The sequence below is a fragment of the Lytechinus variegatus genome, chromosome 1 (assembly GCF_018143015.1).
Source record: "Lytechinus variegatus isolate NC3 chromosome 1, Lvar_3.0, whole genome shotgun sequence".
Classification (NCBI taxonomy): domain Eukaryota; kingdom Metazoa; phylum Echinodermata; class Echinoidea; order Temnopleuroida; family Toxopneustidae; genus Lytechinus; species Lytechinus variegatus.
This window is the reverse complement of record NC_054740.1, coordinates 33,565,401-33,582,443: the sequence shown is the minus strand read 5'-3', so window position 1 is coordinate 33,582,443 and position 17,043 is coordinate 33,565,401. Positions and strand designations below refer to the sequence as shown.

Below are 17,043 nucleotides of genomic sequence, written 5' to 3'. Positions count from 1 at the left end.
GGTATCCAGTGATACTATTATGAATTTCCAACTTGCAATTTAATTTGGTTTGTGCCATTTTCTCATTTAATCTGCAATTTTTAGTTATTGCATGGATTGAGACTTCTTTGAATTGACATAATTTATCAATGAGCAAAATATTCTTTTTCCCTCCCTTTCTGACTGCAGTGTATGCGTGAAATATACATATTTGTCAGTAATGAGATTTTAATAGATTGATGTGTATCATCATTATTTTTTCAGAGATATAAAAGTACAGTTACAGGTTATCTTGAAATTGAATCAAACTATTAAAATAAAATATGAAATAGTCGGATTATCAACAAATTGAATTAATTTACTCGCATGAAGCATGTTGCATTGTTTCATATCCTTTTTCCTGCATAAATGCATGTCACTTTTTGCATGTTGCATCATAACCATTTCACACCGTGTTCAATTCCTCACATGTTATCGTACTATCAAATGCAGCCATGAGACTTTGACATCCTGGAACAAAATTACCTCCAATTTATTTGTTTCCCTGGTAATTGACCACATCGTGACATTTATGAGATACTGCATGAATTCATGGTACTATCTTCAATGGCGGAGCATCATTCTTCACTTTGATGAATGCAGGGGCACTGACTTCAAAAATTTCATTTTTTCAATGAAATCAATTCTATTTTCATTGATGAAAGTGCTTGGGTTTTCCCAGTTTTTTCATTCTGAATTAATAATAGCATATGTATACTATGCAATTTTGACTATTCAAAAGGAATGAAGGAAACGTAAAAGTAAACATGATATTAATGGTCTGAATTGCTAATTTGTTCATAAACTACTGAATCAAAACAAGGAAGAAAGGATTGGGAGAAAACATACCAACTGGTTTTGATTGATCTGAATTACCCTAATTGCCTCATACATTGTTACTACATGTATACCAATTCAAAACAAGGAAGAAATATGAAAGAAAACACATACCAAATGGTTTCAAAAGCAGAATGCATTATCAAAAAAGAGAAAGAGTGATGAAGGTATATACAGAACATTAGAAATGCAATTTGATGTAATTCCATATTTATCCTGTTCTATAAAAGAAGACATTTGAATTAAAGACTTGTACTGATTAGAACTTTGTAACAGATTTCTATAAGTTTCAGAAGTATGGCAGTTCTACAGTAGTTTTTAGCATGCATCTTTCTTCCATTCTTGCAAATATTTTTTTATTCTTTTATAATTATATAGAATTTTGTTTGTATTGACTGTGCATGCATGAAAAACATATAGACAATTTATCCATATAGTTTTTCTTTTTTTTTCTTTTTCATCTTTGACAGTTATTTCAACTTTTCTCATAGAATATTAGACTTCATATATGTGGAGTTTGAATTTATTCATACTACTGTACATTTGCTTTAAATATCAAAGCAATTTCGTATTTTTTCTTTCTTTTTCATTATTGAAAATAGATTTTGATTTAAATTGTGTCTTCAAGTACATGTATATGTAAACATATTTTTTAGTTTTTAGACCGAATGTATGTATAAACATAAAGTAAAGTGTGTATACATGTACATGTACATGTATGTACATGTAAGTAAACCTTTTACAAAGTTGCAAAATCATGTATCAAAGTCAATTAGTCAATGCATTTTTTTTTATTAGACCAAAATATGGACAACATTTCTTTTTTTTGTAGGAAGGTAGATAACTTCCAGTGTTGAACATCGAGGTATTTGTTTATTTCTAAAAGTACATTTTAACTCACCTTCTCTTTTCCAAATTTCCTTGAACAATAAACAGAATCTGAATGAGGAGATTGTGTCTGCTACAGCTTACGTTGAGATCTTCCTACGGTCCATATCCGATCCTCGCCTCATGAGGGCTTTTCTCAGGTATCTGTGCCTTGGCTGGTATGACAATACAACCATCATGGAGTCCCTAATCCGCAGGATAGGAACGAACTCCAAGGTGATATTTAATTTCTCAACAAATTATAACTACATACTAGTCATTGATTCTTACAACAAAAAAATTTAACATTCACCAGAGCAGTTGTGGAGGAGACAAAGCATTGGAGGGGCACAGCATTGTTCACAAAGAATACAGTGCCCTTCCAATCATTTGTCTCCTTCGGGTCACGGCCCGCCACTGCACCAGAGTGGCAACAGGGATGGGTTGCAGGGGAATGGGATGTGAGGCAAGGGGGTATTCAATGTCCGAGTATGTGAGCGTGGCAAATATACTGTAGTTCGATTGATCATGTCTGTATCAAGAGAGGACCAATGACTGTTTCTAGCCCCCCTTTACGGTTCTCACACTCTTGATAAAGGGAACATTTCATGAAACAAGTATTGATGTTCTCTAATCATAATTTTATACACACTGACCTGTATTCTGAAGTCAGGTTTAATGTAAACTCAGGTTTAAAGTTGTGGTTCAAGTATGAATAGCCACTTGTTTATAAATCACCAACAGTAGAGACATCATATTTCAGCTCATTTGGCTCTCAAATCATTCATAATTGTCTGGGAAGTATAAATAGATGATTGTCTTCACTATCGATGAATCAGGAAAGAGCACAGTAAACATAGGAAACATACAACTTAATAAAAATTGTGACACTTTTGGCTTCCCATAATATTAGCACAGAGTTAGACCATGGTCAAAGTTAAACCTGACTTCAGAATCAGGCCACTATATTTTGATCAAGTTATTTTGTTTGATACCAGATTATATGACAAATATATTGATAAGACATGTTTTTATTTTTATTTTGGCAAAGGTGTAATTTGGTGTAAAGAAACTTCTTAACTTACATTCCATTGCAAGTACTAATAACTTGTTTTATTTATTATTTCTTAATAATTGTTTCAGCTTTGTGTGGTGACATTGTCTCTATTCAACACTCTACTAGATGTCAACTGTGAGGATGTCATGGTGGAACTGATTCTAAAGTAAGTCGGTTATTGCTGCTGGATTACAAAATCCTCGGATGTTTCTAGTTCTGGACCATGGACTAGGAAAGGACATCACTTGATAATTTTTCTTATCATTAATACAAGAAAATTATTTTCCCCACAAGTTGAGAGACCTAGGTTGATCACAGGAAAGGGTCTTTGCAAGGACCGTCTTTTGTGTTGCCCATTTATTATGATACACTGTATGATGGGCATTTTAAAAAATGCATCATAAAGTATCAAACTTAATCGCATTTAAGTAATTGTTTGAATATAAGTGAATGAAATATTACATTTATAAGCAATGGGTTTTTGTAAACTTCAACAAATGAATAGAATATATTTGCAGACAATTTATTAAAAAGGTATTTTATACAGCACATCATAGTAAATCAGCGACACGACAGTCCAAGACCCTTTCATGTAATCGTCCATAGGTCTTCTTGTTCAAGAGAGGTTATAATGCTCTGTAAGATCTAGATTCGGTTTCATGCATTTGGATGGATCATGATTTTTTTTTTCAATTTAGTGTTGGTCTTATCCATATGTCAGGTGTTTATATTTATAGCTTAGCCACTTTATGTATTTTAGCATTTTATTTTTATGATCGCAGGTTGTTTTATCAGGAGGTAATAAATTTTTTCTGTCTCTCCTATCATCTTATGTTCAGGTACCTGGTGCCATGCACCCATGTCATGGCCAGCCAGCGAAGGGCCATCAAGGATCTTGATTTCTATGGCAAGTGGGCTGAAAAGTTCATCTCTCTTAGTCCTGTATGCTGCAAACCACTGAAGGACACAAGCAAAGACAAGGACGGTCACCGAGACAGCAAGACTGACCTGTTATCTCAAACCCGTAACATGTCTGATATAGCGGACACTCAGAGTAATGGAACACTGGATGCTGTTAGGATGACATCAAAGGAACATGTCATGATCACTGGTTCAAATCAGAGCCTTAACAATGCAACCAGCATAGATAGCAATACCATGCAACAGAACGGACATGGTAGACAGACTCCAGAACTCTCAGCAGCAAGCAATATAAGCAGGACAAGTGACAGCGACACGCTATCACAAGCAAGCAGACTTTCGTCCGAGGAATCTGTGTGTGATATTGAATCTAGCCATATAGAATATTTACTCGATGCAAGGCACGCGATTATAGCATGCAGTAAGTCCTGCAAACAATGGTCAGCGTCTTATGACGGCCTGAACCCTGCACCAACGATCCTGAGCCCTGATGTGGAGACGCCAGGACCAGGTGAACGATTTAGGTTTAATAGCGTACCAAGTATAGGTAACAGATCACAGCAAACCACACCCCGTCACGAATCTACACCCATCCATGAATTAACCTCTGATGTGAATCAGAATAAGAGAACGCTTGACTCATCCAATGAACAACCTCTAAGCCGGTCACATGATAGCGATAAATACAATGCCCTGGAAGGCACGCTGTCTTCCACCATTCAAGAAGTGCTGCAGATGTCTATAGGAGATGAAAGTGCAAAAAAGGAAGAGGTTGATAATGATGTGTCACTTGCGGATATTTTCCAAGGTGAGAATCTGAGTATAGTTGAGCTGGTGGATAGCATGGATAAATTGAAAGCCAGAGATGCAGATGAATCAAATGAGAGTCAGGAGGAATCAAGCCAGGGAGATAGTGATGATAGAAGTAGTGGTGGTAATGCAAAACATTTCTTGTTTCGGAAACTGGCTTTGGACCGTAGTGATGTGATGTCCGAAGAAAGCAGACTCTCCTCGACGTCTCATAGCCGACAGGACTCCTTGTTTGAGTTTGAAGAGCCAGGTATCTTCTGGCAGTTTGACTCTGATCTTGAAGCAACACCAAACAGGAGGATGTCTAGTACGGGTGGAGGCGGATACTTTTTTGATGATCCGTTTGAGCACCATCATTCAGGGCATGACAACGGTGATTTGAACGGTGCTGTACTCCATAATCATAATGGATTTCTGGACAGCGGGGAGTTCCCAACATCTTTCCACACCAACGGAACATCTAGTTTAGCATCTCCACTTTCCTTTGATGAAGATATTGATGAAAACCACTTCACGTTATCTGATCCTGACACACCTCAGAGTGGGGCTTCATCAGGGAAATCAAGTCCCCTCCATGATGGGGAATCCCCTAGGAGGGCGGGACCTAAGACTAACTACAACCTACCCCGTCCTGCTGGACTTCAGTTAGCTTCAGTTGGTAATCCAGGAGCATTACCAGTTGGTAAAATCACTGGAGCACCCACTATAGGTTAGAACTGTAATTACTTCGGTTTTTTTCCTAACTACTTGTTAGTAGTATGTAAAACTTCCAAGACAAAAGGGATCTCTTCTTGCCATTTTTAACTGTATCCTGTATAGTTTGTTTGAATAATTGTATATTTCTTAACAATAGTTGGTATTAGGTATAATCTGTTAGGGTATTGTTGTCTTGATAATTCTACAAAACAAAGAACAGGATGTGCTTAATTGGCTAATGAAGCAATAAGGTGTCAGATGATCCTGTTCAACTATTTTTTTTTACAAAGCCCTAATCCTCCTTTTGTAACAGTATGCAAAAAATAATAGAGTTCCAATTCTTCAAGCCCATACATACTTCCCCCATCGTCCCCGTTTTGTAGATTGAGTAAAGTCTATTTGTGATGAGTTTTTTATGAGGAGACTCTGGGTCTTTTATAGTATAGGACCTTGATGCGGGGGCAACTTTTGATGTTCAAGTGTTACTTTATCACATTTTACCAGGGAGTTCCCAACCCCCTGATTTTACCAATCTAACCTTCTGACCGTAGAAATGATATTTGTTTTGTGGTCATATTGATATCATAGCTATAAATCAATTCCATGTACTGTTACTGTAGAGTACAGTTTTTTTTGTCAATGGAAGTACATGTACAGTTTGAACAGTACTGATTGAATATAAAAAAATCCTGATTTTGACTACTTTCATGCCCATATGGAATATTCCACAATATTTTGCAATAAAATTCTAGAAATTCCTTTTTATAGCATTCCAAATAAAAATATCCTTGTTCCTCCACACATTTTTAATCTTAATTCCTCAGGTCCTTTCATGGTTACCATCTTTGCCAAGTTGGATTCTATGATGGAGAACTCACTGTATGTCAATCTGCTCCTAACTGGTATTATATCCCGGTTAGCCTGTTACCCCCAGCCACTCCTTCGCTCCTTCCTACTTAATACCAACATGGTGTTTCAGCCTAGTGTGCGTTCTCTTACTCAGGTAAGTCTGGAATTGAGGAGACTAGAAGGGCTTCCAAAGGCACAGATATCCATACCTGATTATGTGCCTTGTATTGAAACTCAAAAATAACACAGCATCAATGATATCATTGATATCAGACCTAACCATTCTGACTTGGGAGGAAATAGCTTGAATTTTGACAAATTCTGAGTTAAAAAAAAAACAATTTACACATTTTTCTGTGGTTTGCTACACCTTATGATGCAATGGAAATGCTATTATTTGCCAATTTCTAAAGTAAAACCACTGCTATTATTTAGTCAGCATAGTAGTATAGATGACTAAGGTCTGCAACAAAAAGCCTTGCAAATAAAAGCAAATCACTGCTTGGACTAGAAAATGATTGATGGAATTAATTTGGTTTTATTATCAAAGAGCAACTCTTGTTTGTTTTTTTGCATCAGGAAGACCCTGTTGCTTCTAAGTTATAATACTTATTGAAATTGAAAGAAGAAATTATGTCATCAGTGGAATCCATATCATAAGAAATATGATTTAATCAGGAGAATCAGTGATGCTGTGCCATGGTCTAAGTTGAAGTGTCTAAGTTGTAGTGACATTTTCATTTTCAATCATTCTGATTGAAAATATTTCACAATCAAAACTAGACAAGTGCCTGGATAGGAGGAATCAAGATATTATCAATACTTCGGCTTAATATCAACTTTCCCACAATACAACTTCCTTGTTGCATACCTTGTTTAACAGAGCTATTGTTCAACAGCAATATGCACCATTACTTATAAAGCAGTAGTTCATGACTTCCGTCTCCTGAATGTTAAGACAGTGAATGGAAGTTTTGGTCCATTTTTAAATATACTACGCAATAAAGTAGTTTGTATTTATCTTTGCATGTATGGCCTTGTTCCTTTGGGTTTTATTGACATGTATTTAGTATTATGCACCTACTTGTGGTTCACCCTAGTAATGTTTTATAGCTTACAGGTTGTTGTACCTTTCGATCTAAGCTCTTGAAATCTGCTGAATCAAAACATTTTTATCAAACGCTAGTACTAAAAGATTCAAAGTATTGAAATTCCTTGCCATCTTCTAGTCAGATATAATATAAATCACCATGGCTTAACAGTTGCACCCAAAGGTTGAATATGTTTGATGTGTTATCAATGATATAACTCTCAGAATAACAACATTAAGATTGAAAAGATTTTTTTAGCAAATGATTTGTGGTCCGGTCATGGCTGTCTTAAAAAAAGAGCATATTTTGTCCATTGTTAACCATTGTTACCCAGTTACATCCATGAAAGTTGATGTGTACACTAAAATGTACCTAAGACAATACCATCTGTTTCATGAAAATGTGTTCTTTGAATGAAGAAAAATTGCTACAGCATTTGATACCATCTTTAATTCTGTATGTAAACTCAGTCCAGAATAATTATATTACCTGAACTGCTGAGGTTTAGAAGGGTAGATTCAGGGTGGTGCTTTAAGTCATTACAGCCAGTTGATACTATTTATACTTATTCTGTTCCTCCTTGCATGTTCTGTTCTTTCATTTCCTCAGGTCCTGACATCAGTGAGGAGCAGACTAGATGCCTACGCTGCAAAGGTGGATAAGTGGGACACCAACCTACATAAAGCCAAGCAGTACCTGATGACGAGGGAATCCCCTGAAGAAGAGGGACTAAACAAAGATAGGTCCTGGTCTATGGTTGAGGAGAGGGATAGGGTCACCCTTAAACCAAGGAGTGGTACTCTCACCACTATCAAACAAGGTAAAGGGGGATACAAACCTACACGAAGCTAAGCAATACCTGATGAAAAGGTATTCCCCTGATTTAGAAGGTCTAAGCAAAGACAGTTCTGGGGAGTGTTACATGAAATGACTTGTCAAACGTTTTATCTGACAGTTATAGCGGTGCTTCCCAACCAATCAAAATCAGGGAAAGATGTCATACAAAAATGTTGATAAAATGCTCCCCTGGCCTGTGGTAGAAGAGAGGGGAAGGGCCATACTAAATTATTTGTATACTTTACAGATAATTGGGAACTTATTCGTCTCGTCGTCTAAAGGATCTCAGTTGTATATTTTTATGTGCCCCCGTTAATCTGATGTCTCTCATCATGGACCTATTACGTAATAGGTCCATGCTCTCATTCAAAATTATAAATCTGGGGATCTTTCATGAAATGACTTATCAGATGTTTTATCTGACAAAGTATATTTTATCTGACAGTTGTATGTACCATCAGAAAACTGCATTACTTGGACAATCAGAGCCTTGGAAAGTTGTCAGAACTGACTGGGTTTTTTCAGATTACAAATTTGAATTGAAACACTCCCGAAGCAGTGATTTCTTGCCCATCTTTATACAGTTTCATATTTCTTTTCTAGAACAAAGCATTTCAATTCCTTGGAATTTATTGTGCAAAATCTTTTTATTTTTGACTTCTTTCAGTTACTCGTCGAGGATCTCTTTCTGACATGTTCCTGAAGCGCCGCAACCGCTCCATCAAGAGCTCAGAAAAACAGAAACTCTCTGCCATTCGTGAATCAGGGATTTTGAGTGGGGAGAGTGGAGCAATGTCGCCGGAAACAGCAGCCCAGTATGAGTCGTTGAAGTCACGCAATGCTGTCTATAGTGCTGTGGTGTTAGATGAGTTTGTGAAGGAACTTGCCGCATTAGCTCAGGAACATGCTGTGTTATCTGTTGAAGAACTGTAAAGATATTCAGGGGTGGGGGGGGGGGGCGGGGCTGTGAATCAGCCTTGTCAGTTTCATTTCTTATTTTGTGGCCAGTTAGATTTTAGAGATTACAAGTATATTTTTAACAAATTCAAAATCCCTATGCCAGACATGCATGCCTGCACTTTTTCCTTGGCATGCTGTTTCATAAATGTTTGCGATAATTGACATAAGCTGTGCACTGGCGTAGAATCTTTTACTTAATAGGTGCTTTTTATAATGCTTATTTATAAATAAAAAAAACATTGTCCTCCATTTATAGATGACGCATATTGATTTGCCAAATTGTTATTTTATTATGCATCACCTCCCATTATGTTCATGGTTTCTTTCCTTATTTTTCTACCCCTTCACCTTTTCCCCTCTATCATTTCTTCTGCTGTGCATGTATCACCTGACCCTTGGTCTTTTGATGTGCTACCCTTCCCCAATTCCATTCCCCTTCCTTCCTATGCTGTCTCCGTCTCGTTGCATACCTACATGTATAGCATTTGTAGTTGTACAGTGTATGCTTATTGCTCTTGGCTTTCATATAAAATGTAAAATATAAAGGGATTTGATATAGACCTTTTACATTTTAAACAAAGAAAAGGATTTCTTTTTTTTCTGCTAGAAACAGTTAGTGTTGATAAAATGTTCAATTCTCAGGAATAGTGATAATGGGAAGATGTATATTTGTACGAAGACGGAAAAAATTATAAATTATGGTAGAAAATAAACATGAGTATGAAGAGATCTATCTTTCTGTTTCAATGGACACATTGCATGAATTTTATCGATTTTAGTGGTTATGTGTAAGGCTTGATCTGTGCTGGGCCATCAAAACCATGCTATTCCTTGTAGTCATTATCTTAGCAGAATTACATTTAACAAGTTTGCATTTTTCACATCAAAACCATTGAACAAAGATTAGGATTATAGATCTGTCCAACTGTGTGCAGCTAGTGAAGACATCAAGTTGTTAGGGGAAGTAAATAGTTCTGAGGTTTTTAATTAGTTGGAGTTAGGTATATTTTTATTAGATTGGGTCTAAATGGGGAAAATTCACAATGCACTCAATATCATTACTAATAAATGTTAATAATATCCTTGGTCACAATTTTTTAATATATTGCTCTTGTACTTAACAACCGCATGTGCCCTTTCTGATGTTAATCATAGATTGAATGTAATGTAATTTTTCTTTGTATGATATGTAATCCATACCCTTCAAACATGCCTGATAATTTGACTTAAACTGATGCTGCAAAAAACTGTGTTTTGTAAAATATAAACGTTATGCTATGAACACTCTTGAGCACACCATTTAATGGGTTTCATCATGTAATTAATCAATGAATTTTATGGATATTTACTGATATTACTGAAATACAAAATTTGTAATGAGAACCTCCGTGAACAATGTTAAACAATATACCCTTAAAGAATTTATCATGCACTTTTGACTTTTGAAAATTACACTTATTTTGAACAGTGATAGCTTATTATACAACTATCAAAGGGGAAGTTCACCCTGAAAAAAGGTGCATTGTAAAAATAGTAGAAAAAATAATTATATATAAGACAGCTGTTAGTTTATAATGTCACAAATCCAATATTTAAAATTCTAATAATCTTAAACTTTGATGGATTTTTCTCAAACCTTTACCAATATTTTTTTATCATTTTTTTTCTGCTATTCTGTAACAAACTTTTCTTCAAAGTGAACTTCCCCTTTAATAATGTTCTTATGGAAGACCAGAATTCAATAGTTTTAGACTACTTCATTGATAAAAGGGATGTGGGAATATTGTACATTTAAATCGAATAATTTGCTGATATCAATCAATGTGATATTGAACTTATCGATGACTTACACACTTTAGTGTCACATTGATAGATGTAAGGGGAAACAAACCATATAAATGAGATTAAATAGAGCATTTACATTTTGAGATAAACATTGATAAATAGGTTTTATGACCAAGAATGGATTTTTATGATTTTATGAACCGTACTGAAATACATAATTTTGTTGAAGCTTTTTTATGAGAAATAGACTTATGTGTTATTTATCATTGAATATTGAGCAATGTAAAAAAAGACAGCACTGTGGTTGATTTGCACTTATAGATGGCTTATTATGCTGATTTTTTAAGCAGTTCATATTTTAAAAGAATGATGATTTAATTACACATCAGATATACAGTCAATAGTAAACCAGGCGGTAAACAAAATTATGGATCTTTTCCAACACCAATTAGTATGCATAATGCACTAACGATGTGCAAACATCTAATTTCATCCCAAAGTAAATTAGCCTTTTGATGATATTTAAGTGTGTAAGCTTTTATTACAAAATTCAGTGTCCTTTATGAAGGTTTAAAATATTTATCTTGCACTCCTATTTGTAATGTTTGATTTTGTTGAACCATTACTTGACTTTAAATATATATTTTATTGATGAATTCAAAAAATCAAATGAAGATATAACAGGGTAAAGAGAAGTGCCAGAAATGATTTTCTAATTTGTGATAAAATCGAGGGACAAAGTATGGTTTGCCTTTTGAAAACCTCTTTTGAAATATTTAGTACAGAGGAAAATGTGTTATGTATTCCATGGTAGACCATGGTATACTCAATACAGTGCATTCATCACAGTGTTCCCTTTCAAAGGGATTAAACAAACCTTATTTAAAGAATAAAAGGTTTCCCCTGGTCTCGCTTGTAGGTCTACTGATTAATCCTAATTCTTCCTTGCACTTGTGATTTATTGTTTAGTAAAATATTTCTTTAATTTTTCAATTCTATATAGAGGTCCATGCTATTGTTTTAGGGGAAAGTTGTTAGTCCACAAGCCTCTCATGATGAAATGCACAAATTGCTTCATCACTCAAACTATTGAAATGACTTTAAAATGAGCTACGAGGTGAATGCTAGACAGTCTCTTCACATCACATAAGCAGCATCCCAAATATAAAGTTCCTCATTAATTATGTAAAGTGTGTAAATACAATGTCTTATAAAAAAAGTCAGCATAGATGTACCCCTTTTCTGTTGTTTATAGCAATAAGTGCCTTAAATCAAAATTGAAAATTTGATCATAGAAGTGTCTTCTCCTTCCATCTTGTTCTAATCTTTTCTACAAGCTTCAGTCGCCAAAAACCCCTTCAAAGTCTCAGGTTAAATGAAGAGTGTGATATAACTATTAGATTCACATTTGGCAGTACATGTTTCTTTGCACTACAAATGTACATACCCTTGGCTTTCTAGAGAGTGTGTTCTTCATCACAGAATTGAGTCATTTTGCTTCGTAGCTGTGGTCCATATAAGGGATGAATGGGGAGGGGGGGGGGGGGTCACAGTGATTGGAAAATATAGGCTAATCTTGTTCACTTTTTGGATTTAAACAGTTTCCTAAAGATCAAATGTTTCAGCAGTATTTGTAAGAAAGAACTCAAAAACAAAAATACATGAATTCATATAGTGGCTTTTTAATCAATCTAATTAATTTTTGAAACCTCCTTTATCTTTTTGTATTAGAAGGATGAAAGATAGAGAGAGGAGTATTCATTGCAGCTTATATTTAGAAAAAAAATCTTGCCATAATTGGATGAGAATTAAAGATTTTTATTTAAAAACCCCAAGAAATATATTTAGGGCATTTTAGGGGGAAAAAAAGACGAAAAAAACACATTTGTTCAACAATTTTAATTCGAAATCAATATTTAGATATTTAGATGCATGTGGCAGCTAAAACTATGAATGCTTGCAAATTTGGTAATCTTTATTTACTGTTGTGACAGAAATTCTTAGTTTTTCAAGTTTCAGAGGGAAAGGTTAGATATTCTTATCTAAAACAGAAATCCCTACCCTAATACTTGCCAAATTACAAGTGCTTTGTGAATGAGTATAAGTTCGCTTTTTAAGGTTTATAATATGACACTAAATTTATTTCTATGATCTGAAGTGATAGTTTGCAGTCAACTGTTCTTGGCGCAGTATGTAAAATTCATTTGTTTGCTTGTTAATATTTAATTAATTTTTGATAGAATGAGGACATAATATTGTCACTGTTTTTTTTTTTTCATTTTATATGATATAAAGCCAAGTAATCACTTAATATGTAAGATATTTTAAATATTAGAGTTGCACTTTTAAGAGTCATTGTACTTTTCACTTATGCTGATATTCATGGAGGAGTTAATGTTTTTGGATAATTTTTTGAAGCTATCATGTCGGGTCTGTAAATATTTTTGCAATAAATACTGTACAGTTCTATTTTCAATGTGCTGGAATTTTATATAGGTAGATATTTATCAGGAATAGACTTAATGGACAGCCGAGTTATATGTCTATTAACAGTTGGAGAAGTCTAGGAGGTAGTATATTGTGTGGATTTGAACTCAAAAGTTTGGAAGAAGAAAAGGTATTTAATTTTTTTTTTCAGTCAATATTCAGTATGAAGTAATTTGCACATTTATTATTTTCATTAGGAGTAAATACCATAATACTCAAAAGGATTACCTGTTCTTTTGTGAAATATTGGTATGACTCTTATTCATTAAATCAAATATTTTTCACTGACATATTGAAAACTTTTTATACCCATGTCAACATAAATGATATCTGGTGAGCTATGAACTCATCTTTTTCGTTTTTCTTACATATGAACTGGTCTTCTAACATATGATATGTTAAACTATGTTTATTTTTCTTTCAAATATTGTAAGGATACATAATACTAGTACATCTACATTTATATCTGTGAAGCAAATCTCATAAATTTCAGTCAGACCATGGACATGGTCAGACTGAGAAATATAACAATGAAGAATAAGAAATCATTTGTAAGTTACATTCACTTGTAACTGATTATTTGTGTAACACAGGATTTTGACATTTTCATCAACATAATATACAGGTTGTAATTATAGTAAAACTCATGAATGTTCTCTTTCTTTGAGACCATTTGCCAAACACTCGCCCCTCATGGGATGTTGAAACTTTGACACACTCTTATTAAAGGTACATCCATAAAGCCATTAGAGTATGCCATACTCCTTCCAAATCAGTTGCCTTACATGTCATATCTAGATGAAACTTGATATAGTATTACCATGGATAGTAATAGAGGTGAAGAGGAGACAGAAGGACTTTTCAAACTGGCATTACTTACATTGTGAAGATAGAAGTATAAAGTCACAAGTTTAATTATTCCAGACACACACAAGTTTGTTTTTGTGACAAATGGCTTGTGACGTATTTTGCTTGGAAATTTTGTGACCAGCCTTAAAGTCATACTCGATTCATTAAACTCTCATTTCCCATATAATTTATGATTATACTTATAAGTGTTCCCTCTTCCCTGTTTAAAACAATTTCTATTAGTCTGCATTTATCTGAATAACTGTGCCAGGTATGTGCTTCATATTTGAAAGAGATACATAGCTTTTTCATGTTGTATGGATAAGCTAATGTTGTGATGAATTGTGTCAGCAGGGGGGAATTTTTATAGCGCCCTCATAATGCAGACAGAGTACATTAAAAATTGATAGAGGCAATTCCACCCCACAACAAGTTGATATGAATTCATGAGAAACATGTGTAACACTGTAAAGTCATTTCAAATCAGATTTGAAATAAGAATGTTATGACATTTAAGAAATTCTCTTTAAATTCTCAAAATGATTATGCAAATGGGACCTATGAAGATGTGACACAACAATACTTACTTTTGTACTTAATCCTATGGAATATCGTGATGTTTGCAGTTTCAATGATTAAATCTACAAAATAAGCTATAATTATGATGATTCCACATATTCAAGGCGAGGTCAAGACATGTTTATTTTGGAGGAACATTGAAATATATCATGTTGGCTGAGTGTTAGATTATGCTGTGCATATACCGGTATTTCTTTTTTTTAAGTTTATAGATTCTTGTTTTGATTTCAATGAAATTTTCATCATGCTTATTTGAACTTCATTCCATTTATTTAAATCAACTTATTGTTGGGGTGGTATTGACCTTAATACTTGTGAAAATGCTAAGTTATGCTTAGGCTAATTTCTTATGATTTCTGAATACTTAATTTTAAAAAAATGTAAAGGATGACTTATGTGTGATTATGAATTTTGAATTGGACGTTAAAGGAATGTTTTGAAATTTATTTTCAGGGGTGTAGTCAAGGCCGACCACCAGGCTGCATTTTGCCTGCCTTATGACTCGGAAGTACCAGCCTTGACTACATCCCTGTTTATTTTGTTGCTCAATTGTATTCAAATTATTGCTTATATATAGTCACAATATAGTATTTTTTCATAATTCTTGTAACTATCCTATTTTAATTGTACAATCATATTAAAATTGTATCCTGTTTTAATTCTGATATCCCACTTTAATTCTAATATCTATCTAATTTTAATTGCCCTTTCCCCTGATTTATGTTATTTATCTATTCTGCTGCATTTAAATCACTTAGTTTAATATGACATATTTTCTTTTCTCTTCAGAATTATTTTCACAGATTTACATTTTCATTTTGTATTGTAGTTATATTACCATATTAGCCATTTTAGTCTGTATTTTAATTACACTTTAATCTGATGTATCCTGATTTGAGGCAGGTCTTGCAACAAAGTGCTTGGATATATTGACTCGTGAAAGTTGTGATGAATTCATCTAGTAGTAAGGGAGAAATTGTTTCATGTTGGCAATACATCTTCCTATGGGTATTTCAAATTAGTTAAATACTATGTAGGTTAAAATTGTTAAGTGTGATGTAATGTTGGACCATTGTCTATACAATACTCGATACGAGCAACTTCAGCAATTTATTAAAACAAATGATGAAAGATGGAGTTTCTGTTTCTGTCAGGGTATATAATCAATTACATATGAAATATTTTACGACAAGGCAGGGACGTCCCTGGTCTAGGTTAATCAATCAGTCATAGTAGCTGGCCATTATACACAACAGAAATTACTATCGGGTCAATTTTTTGTTAAATTGGAGATAATGGTAGGGATGGGATTTGAACCCACAACCCTTCTGTCATGAGTCCAATGCTCTAACCACTAGACCACACAATACTTAAGCAGTTATTCATAACATGTTTATTCATTTCATTCTACTTTGTCCTCTCATTCCCTCCCATTTTTCCCGTGGCTACTCTGAAATAGTTCCCCATACTTAATGCCAATACACATTCACAACCCTCTGATATGAGAATTTGTATGGACCTATTTTTTCTGTGGGTTTTACCTTTTAATGATTTTAGTAGTCAAATGTAGTTTTAGTACATAGTATTTCATTCTCACATTATTTTAGACTTTAAAATACAATTTGAACTTGTATGATGTACGTGGATCAGATTATGCATTTGGAGGATCAGGACTTGTGTTGTGTATTTTTTTAATTGAAAATGTAAGCATTTTTTTTATCTAGATTATGGTTGTAACCAAATTAAAGTACATCTAATTCAAATATCTGTCTCCAATTATTAATTTCTGTCTGTTTGTGCCTGCTTCTAGCCTTAAAATCAATGCAAAGAATATGACATTTGTAAGAGGGGTTATACAAGAGGGGAATTTTCAAAAGTCATTAGTCATTGGATCTTTCTTCTGAAAAGAAATAATATAATCTAGAACTTTTCAAAAATGTTTTTTTTTTTACCTTTTAAAATGGCTTTCATTTCCTAAAATTGGCTTTGGTTTCCTAGAAATGGCTTTCATTTCCCTAAAATGGCTTTTGATTATTTCCTGAAAAAATTGGTTTTGTTTCCCAAAATTATCTGTTACAATACAGAAGCACCATAAGAAATAACTGAGATTATTTTTTTTTAAATGATGTGATAATTGATTAACAGTACCAAAACAAACTATCTTATGAATCTCTTACCAATAATACCAAAATAAATCATCTGACATGTATGAGCTTTTAACAATAAAATAAAATAAATTATATCTTATATGAATCAGCTGGTATATCTTGAAGAGACAGTTTTGGAATTTCTTATATATCCATATTGGCTGCTATATAAGTTCACTTCTACACTAGAAAAATCTTGAATGTATTGCCCTTTTCCTTGCCAGTGATCATTATTGTCTACTGATGTATGTCA

General features: G+C 33.9%; 1 protein-coding gene across 3 annotated transcripts in view; it reads left to right on the top strand.

Moving 5' to 3' along the window:
• The window catches only part of LOC121411960 (FTS and Hook-interacting protein-like), a 45,619-nt gene extending 33,067 nt beyond the window's left edge, over positions 1 to 12,552 (top strand). For all 3 annotated transcript variants that reach the window (XM_041604887.1, XM_041604880.1, XM_041604873.1), the window contains 6 exons: positions 1,792 to 1,959; positions 2,866 to 2,945; positions 3,619 to 5,219; positions 6,031 to 6,209; positions 7,756 to 7,966; positions 8,651 to 12,552. In XM_041604887.1, coding sequence (XP_041460821.1) covers positions 1,792 to 1,959; positions 2,866 to 2,945; positions 3,619 to 5,219; positions 6,031 to 6,209; positions 7,756 to 7,966; positions 8,651 to 8,916 — 2,505 coding nt within the window. In that variant the 3' untranslated portion in view covers positions 8,917 to 12,552. The remainder of the gene's footprint in view (positions 1 to 1,791; positions 1,960 to 2,865; positions 2,946 to 3,618; positions 5,220 to 6,030; positions 6,210 to 7,755; positions 7,967 to 8,650) is intronic.
• The last annotated feature ends 4,491 nt before the right edge of the window (positions 12,553 to 17,043 follow it).